Source organism: Rhinolophus hipposideros, assembly GCF_964194185.1.
Source record: "Rhinolophus hipposideros genome assembly, chromosome: 4".
Lineage (NCBI taxonomy): Eukaryota > Metazoa > Chordata > Mammalia > Chiroptera > Rhinolophidae > Rhinolophus > Rhinolophus hipposideros.
The window spans coordinates 45,743,636-45,751,640 of record NC_138050.1 but is presented as its reverse complement, the minus strand read 5'-3'; the positions used below and the strand labels follow the sequence as shown (position 1 = coordinate 45,751,640).

Here is an 8,005-nt window from a genome sequence, read left to right as displayed (position 1 = left end):
AATTATGACAATTTTTCTTTTTTTATTATTGGTTTAGGTGGTTCCATCGCTCAGGAATGTTTGTTTTTGGGAAATGTGTATATATTTTCAGCTTAACAGGTTTTGAAGAAAACTTGAATTGGAGGGCCCAGTTGTGGCACAGAATAGGCTAATTTGTAATTTGTTCCCAAACTGTTCTGTAAGGATTTAGTGTCACTGATCTTCCTTGCTGAAACTTCCAGTGGGTGGTTGGGGTGGTGGTTGGGGAAATGTTACTCCAGGGTGAATGATTCAGACTTAGGAAAAGCGTTATGCATTGTAGAATGCATAGAAGGGATAGGATTTCCCAAAGATGGGCAGAGATTCCTAAGAGGGCTATAGGGACAGGTAAACCTGGCGTTGCCCCCTAGAATTAGAGTGTTATTCTGGTGCTCCCTTTTGGATTTTGTAAAATATGTTGGGCTCAGCTTTAAGTCTCCAGGCCTACATTATAATTCCTTAGGGTCAAAAGTCAACATACCAAACAAAACAGAAAGAGACTCACAAATACAGAGAACAAACTGATGGTTGCCAGAGAGGAGGGGAGTGGGGGTATGGATGAAAAGAGTGAAGGGGAATAGGAGGTATAAATGTCCAGTTAAAAAATAAATTAGTCACGAGGATATAATCTATAGCATAGGGAAAACAGTCAACAATATAGTAATAACTTTGTATGATGGTAGATGGTTACTGGACTTATTATGGTGATCACATCGTAAGGTATATAAATGATGAATCCCTATATAGTACACCGGAAGCTAATATAAGACAGTATGCCAAATATACTTTAAAAAAATCAACATACCCATTAGCCTGTGCCATGCACTGTGCCTTCAAAAGGGAAGAGAAATAAAGGAATGGTGGGTCTAGCCACACCCATCTCTTGGCCAGCTCTACTATGGTGGGGTCTGTGTCCAGAAGTCCCAGCCATTGAGAAAGTGGAGGCTCATGGCATGTATGAGAGAGGCCAGGAAGAGACTAAGACCCTGAGGGGGAGCGTCCAATGGGACAATTCATGGAGGACTAGACACAAAACTTCTGCTTTCCCCCTATATGCCATGAAACTGATTCTGGAAAAATGGAGTATGGCTTGCAATGGCTTTCTACTTAACTTGAACTACCTTCTATTTGCAGGGAATTGGGAGAACTAGAAATGGTGAGGACCACATTTCCTGCCTTTGAGATGTTTACAAGTGAATAAAACAATGGCTGAATCAGAGTGCAAGAAATAAGCTAGGAAACAAGAAACAATTCTGAAGGGAGAGTCAGAGGGAAGGCTTTGTGCAGAAAGTGGGAAGGTAAGGGGTACACACTCTCTATGAGGTACACAGTCTCTATAGCCTTTTAGTTGTGGGATTCATTGAGGGGCCTTCTTGAAGGGACTTGACACGATGGAAAGATAATACCTTTGTGTTACCTATGATGCAAGTTTTGTAAACAAAGCAATACTATCAACAGGATTGTAGGGTAAACCATTTGCCTGTTGAGACCATCGTCTGTCCATGAGGCAGGAAGCCTTTGCTCCTAGAGTCTATACCTGGAAGGTAGTCTCCTTGGTCAGTGGAGTGGGCCTGGAGAAGCCAAAACCCTGAAGAAGCCAAAAGGCTGTTTATCAAGCACCTCAGTGAATGAGTCATGTGTGTGGACTTTTGTCACCACACCTGAGAGTCCGAGGCAAAGGAGAAAGACAAGCTACCATTCCTCTCCCCTTTCTGCTCCTCCCTTGGGATAACTCATTAGCCCACCCAAAGTCCCCAGAGATGATTTTTGAGTTAGTGTTCCCACAGTTGGGAGATACTAAGGTGCTGTGGACAGGAGGGATTGGCTGTTAGCAGGGTAGTGAAAGTCCCTCCCTTGGCATGTCCTGCCTCCCTACTCCTAGCACTGGGCTCTAGCTCTGTGCAAAGGGGAATTCTTCCCAGATGCTGCTAAAAGACAATCTGCACTCAATCTAACTGCACAGGTGTGAGCTGCAGAGAGGCCCAAGGCCAGGCTGGTGACTGGGAGTCCGGCACTTTCTGCTCTGCTGCTTTGGGAGAGGACAGGTGGCTAACTTGTCCAGTCTAACCTGCCGGGCGCCTTGTCCACATGCTCAGGGCAGATTGAAACTCTTTTCCTCTTTCAGTCTGAGCTAGAGGCGGGGTGAGAGACAAGAGCAGTCATCTGGCCGCACCCTAGCTGTGGGAGGTTTCTACAAACACTCCTGGAATTCTGTGAACCTGTGGGGTCTGTCGCCACAGGACCGGGGACTGTGGGTCTGTAAAATGGGGAGAAGACAGACTCTTGATCCAGAGCAGTCAGTGAGAGAGTCTTGAGGGACAGACAATATGTTCTGGCCGGAGGAGGGGAGAAAAGCTCCACCCCAGCATGTAGGGAGCAGTAAGCCAGCTCTTAAACACGCCCCACGCCCATGCCTGGCGTCTCTCTTCTCTGACAAATGTCCAATTCCTGCCTCTAGTGAACCCCACTCCTCTGAGTTAACCCCTGCCTGTGTCCAGTGTCTAGAGAGAAGGACCTTGATCTCAATTTCTCTGGGGTGGCCAGGCAGTCTTGCCCTCCACCAACCTACCACCTCTGCTTTAACCATAGAGCCTATTTGTGTCTAACAGAAACCCAAACACATGAGGTCACAAGGTGCTCATAATTTTTCCTCCCACCAGCACTGTGAACTCTCCCCACACCAGCCTCTTGTCCTCCAATCTTGTGCAAGGAATGCTTCGTGTCATACTCGGTCTGCGAGGCTGTCCAGCTAGGTTTCATTCCTGGCTCTCTTTATTTTTGAGCGCTGCACTAACAGAGTGAATGTTGGGCAGGAGGGGAGGCCAAAGTTGAAAATCTTTACTCCCAGGGTCAGTTTTGACCCTAAATCCCTGACTTTGTCCAGCTGGAATGTAATGGAGCAGGACAGGTTAGACAACCAAGAGGGAAGTGTATGCCTTATTTAACACAGTGCCAACATAGAATAGACACCAAGGATGGGTAAGGGCTGGGACAGAATTGGGTTGCAGGCAGATGTCCTCTGGGGAAAATGAAGTAAGATATCTGGCTGTGACCTGCCATGCGATTGCCTGCTGGGCTACTTGTGCTGGTACCTGCCTTACAATCTGAAGCACAGCCTGATCAAGCCACTGCTCAGAATCCAATGAAGGCTGGCTCACCTGGTCTAACACTCTGGTATAAAGTCCTTAGCCTGGTGTTCATGATCTGCATGATCTGGGCCCACCTACCGTGGCAGTTTTATCTCCACCATCTGCCCGCCGGTGCCCTCCTAAAATATTCCACATTCCAGCCCCAATGGGGTATTCATAACCCCTAAACATGCCATGAATTCTCTGGACCCCACACCATTGCTTAGGCTGGTCTGTTCTCTCCTCTTGAAATGCTCTTCCACCATGTTCCCTTTTCTGTCCATTAAATCTAGTATATCCTTTAGGACCCAGGGCAATACTACTTCCTTCATAAAAATCCATCTACTTAGAGAAATCACTTTGTCCTCAAAACAACCAAAGCATTTGGTTAATACAGGACTTCCTGTATAGTATTTGTCATAGTGTGCCTTGGAACTGGATCTCATTCAAAGGTAGCACCTAGCACAAAGTAAGTTTTCAATAAATCTTTATAGTAATGAATGGAGCCATGAGGTTGAATGAGGTTAAAAGATCATCATGAAGGGAAAATATCACCAAAACAACAGAGTTCTGTCTGTTAGGCTTTCCTGCCATTTACATGTTTGGTGCCTTCTTTCCTTTCCCCTTCTGATCACCATTAAATATTTACAACATACTAAATAGGCTTTTCCCACACTGTAAGCTGCCCTCATTTGCAAATCTGAGGCATAAAGTCTGTGTTGTAACTTCCTACATGGTAAAAGAAAACACTATGTATTCATGGTTAGCTGGAATAATCTGCAAATTCTTCAGTTCCATAGCAGTTCCCAAGGACCTACTGTGTACCAAGGTTTCTGCTAGGGGTGTGGAAGAGACAAGTTAAATAAGTCATCACCTGGTCCCTGCCCTGAAAGGGGGCAATTGGAAGCCAAACCTTAGAGAAACCCGAGTGAAGCCTTGCAGTGGGAAGAACTTGGGTAGGCAGAGATGTTGGTAGGGCAGCCACAGGACAGCCAAGTGATAAAGGCCTGGAGGTGGTTACCTGGGCTACAGTTTGTTGAGGAGATAGGGGAGAATGAGTCAGGATGGGACCAAAATAGGAATGCCTTGAAATCTCAGTCTGAAGTTAATGCAGTTAATGTAGGTGAGGCAACACTGTAGGATTTCAAGCAGGTTAGTTAGCACAGCAATGTGCCGTGTGGACTGGAGGGAAGAGAGCCTAGAGATCAGGGGGAAACTAGTAGCAATCCAAGATTGGGGTTCTGAGGATCTGGAAGAAACAAGGGACGCAGCGTAAACACTGGATGGGAGTCAGGACACCTGGGTTCTAGTCCTGCCTCTGCTGTGGGGACTTGAATCAGTCACTTCTCTGCTCTGGGCCTTTTGTTAACAGTAAAACCTAAAAACCTTCAAAGTGACCTTTCCTTTGAAGTAGGGTATTGGAAATGAAGGGAATAAGCCAATCTAATGGACATTTGGAACAAAGAAGCAACTAACTGGAGCCCAGAGATAAAGAGCAGGGGGAATCCAAGAGGGTCCAGCCAAGAGAAATGGGGAACTGAGGTTGGGCGGAGCCTCTGCTCCTGACGTCTGGTTTGGCAATCGCGTTTTCAATTTTCTTTCTTCCTCTTCCCTAACTTAGCCTGTTAACTTCACCTTATTTGGTGAAAGCAGGGCAAAATAGGACACCTCCACGTCACCTCATGCCCTGCCCCCCACTTTACCTTCCTCTTTTCAGTCCCTCAAATGATCCTCTTCCTTTGCCACCCACCTGGCACCATCCCCAAACCCCCTTTCCTCCAGAGTAATTACCCCTGCGGCCCGAAGTAGAAAGAGCAGTGAATTTGGGGTCATGCTATTATCACCCTCATGGCAACAGTTTATTAAGAAATCATCACATGCCAGGCTATAGTATTTTTTTATAGCAATTCTAGGAGGTGATTGTTATCTCATTTCACAGATGAAGAAACTGAGACCATAAGATGTTAAGTAATCTGTGCAAAGTTACACACGTGCCAGTGGGCAATGCCAGACTGGAAATGAGGTCTGAGTCCCAAGTCAGTGCTTGGGACAGTTCCGATTAAATGGTTTGACCTGTGGCAGTTGGGGATCCCTCACCTACAACCTCTGAAACCAGAATTCTCTAAGCCCCGCCTCTGCACTGGCCGCGTCGGCCGAGGGCCCTGCAGGGCTTGCGCGGCCGAAGTCGGGCCCGCGCAGGTGGGGCTAGCGGCGGGGGGCGGGGCCATGCAGGGGGCGGGCCCTGGCGGGGGCGTGGCCGGAAACCTTAAAGTGGCCGGGGTGGCGGGGCGGGCCGTAAAGGCCGCGAGTCGCTGCGATCTTCTTTACTCTTCGGAGCAGATCACGGCGTGGTTACCATGTCCCTGGCGGCCTCGGGGGGCCGTGGCCCTGGGGCCGTGTGGTCCCCAACACACGTGCAGGTGACGGTGCTGCAGGCGCGAGGTCTGCGGGCCAAGGGCCCCGGGGGCACGAGCGATGCGTACGCCGTGATCCAGGTGGGCAAGGAGAAGTACGCCACCTCGGTGTCGGAGCGCAGCCTGGGTGCGCCGGTGTGGCGGGAGGAAGCCACCTTCGAGCTGCCTCCTCTGCTGTCCGCCGGGGCCGCGCCCGCCACCGCTGCCACCCTGCAGCTCACCGTGCTGCACCGCGCGCTGCTTGGCCTCGACAAGTTCCTGGGCCGCGCGGAGGTGGACCTGCGAGACCTGCACCGGGACCAGGGCCGCAGGAAGACCCAGTGAGTGCGGGACTGGGGAGAGGACCCGGAGCGGAGGCGCGGGCAGTGCGGGGTGGCCTGGGCGCTGAGACCCTTTTAGAGTGAGCGCTGTAGTCACGGCGCTGCTGTGACCCAAGGGGACGGGCGGAGAGAGGCTTTTAAAGAGGGGCCCCCTGGACCAGTAGTAGCATGCTCACCTAGCTCCAACTTCTCTTTCGGCTGTCCCACCCCAGTTCTCCCAGTATGTGGGCTCTGAAAGCAGTGGGGGTACCTGGGGAGTTTTTGATTCTTCAGGACGTCTCTCAGGCCTGGAACTTAGTAAGCACTTAAACGAATTTTTGGTGAATTGAAAATACATCTGGGCAGACGAATTCCTGTTATTATTAGTGTGGGTAGTATGTGGAAAGCCGCCTGGGTATTTCACCGAACTGGACACTAAGCTCAGACTGACTGGGCCAATGCTCAGTGAGGATTCAATGGTGGAGTGAAACCCTCTGACACTCCCTAGCCCTAGAGGCTCAGCCAGGGAAGCAGTAAGGACATTACAGTGTGGGGTTGGGTGGACATGGGGGCTGGGGATTGGGGAATGCAGATTGTCCTGCGATGGCCATCTCTCACCTCCACCTCACCACCACCTAAGGGGTTGGTGAAGAGAATTTGCTCCCCCTCCCCCATCTTCTACAATGCTGGAACAGCTTGGTCTTAACTTTCAGACTGAAAAATATTAACCCTGTTTGCCCTGGGCCGCAAATTAGTAAGGATTTCCCAGAGATGGCTGGAGCCAGGGTCTGCCCTTGGCCAAGTGGAACTGTGGAGTAGGCATTGTTTTTCTTTGGAGTTTGTCAAGTTCTCTCTGGTCCTACTACCTACAGATAGCTGCTCACCTGTAGCTCCCAGTCAAAAGTTCTGTGTTACCCTATCTGCAGGAAAGCTGGGCAAAACTCATTTAACTCCAGGGTGTTAGTGGTTCTCTTTCACAGGTGTTTGGAATGGAGCATTTGATTATGGAACATTTGATTATGCTCATCTAGAATACCAAAAGCTAGCCTCAGGTAGCTTAATTGGTTGCTTTGCTGGACCTTAAATATACAAGCCAATCATACTACCACCTACCCCTACAGTTTATAAAGCACACTGATTCACGTTGTGTGTTTTAGATATAAACAGTATTTTAACTTTCCCTTGTGAAGGAGACAGGAAAAACCAGAGGGTTTGAAGTTACCAGACTCCCTTTTCTGTAAGGTAGGTCCAGTTTCAGCATGCATGCTTGCGAATGTAATACCTGATTCGCTTATCTGGCCAAAGGTGAATGGGCATTTCTGAACTCAAATCAGATAAAAATAGAGAGCCTTGAGGTGAGGATTGATGGGGTATCTTCATGGCATCAACTTACAAACCATAAGGTGAGCAGTATCTTTGCTAAGGAGGGGCTGAAGCAATGCTAATTTTCCATTTGATTAAATGCTATTTGGGGCCTTGGGTTGGCTTCCTTTCCAGCTTTAATTGGGCACTGTTGGCAGTTCTTTGTCTGGTCCCAAACCAAGATGTGTGAATATTATCATCTGTCTCTGCCATCTGTTTCTTATAGGAACATTTTATTTTCTTGAAAGACCACATCTCCCTGCCAGAGATGGGGACTCTAGATTCCTGGGTCTGGTGCCCACTCTGGTCCTGACTCATTGTTGGGCTTCAAGCTGCTTGGTCTCTGAACACCCAAGTTTCCCTATTTATAAATGGAGCTTGTTGCCTGACTTAATTGATGTTTGTAAGCTGTTTCTGGGTTCCTGGATTAATGGAACCCGTGTATAGATTCAAAAGGTTTTGTTACTGCTTTGTGAGGAAAGAAACCCTCCCTATTTCAGGAAGGGTTTCGTCTTCATCTTCATTTTCTCATCCTCTCCAGTGTAATCCTAAACCTAGATGGTTACTCTTGTCTCTATTATATGAGCTGATTACCACTTAGTCACAGTATCAGCTTGTAGGAAAATGGTGCTTAGTTGACAGGTTTTTTTTTAAATAAACTGCAGTGGAAGGCTTCTTTGCTCCTCTAGCTGTAGGTGAAACTGCATGCTTTCCATCTATCACTTCTTGGGACTTTCCAAGGTGCTGGGGGGAACCCAGTTAAACTAAGCCTGTCTGATGCCTG

The 8,005-nt window shown here is 48.4% G+C and overlaps 1 protein-coding gene across 3 annotated transcripts in view; it reads left to right on the top strand.

Annotated features, from left to right (window-relative positions):
- The first annotated feature begins 5,399 nt into the window (after positions 1–5,399).
- Positions 5,400–8,005, top strand: part of RAB11FIP1 (RAB11 family interacting protein 1) — a 29,648-nt gene continuing 27,042 nt past the window's right edge. Inside the window, exon 1 of one of the 3 annotated variants that reach the window (XM_081047246.1) lies at positions 5,400–5,880. In XM_081047246.1, the coding sequence (XP_080903372.1) occupies positions 5,504–5,880 (377 nt within the window). In that variant the 5' untranslated portion in view covers positions 5,400–5,503. The remainder of the gene's footprint in view (positions 5,881–8,005) is intronic. The other 2 variants (XM_081047244.1, XM_081047245.1) reach the window with 2 other exon arrangements.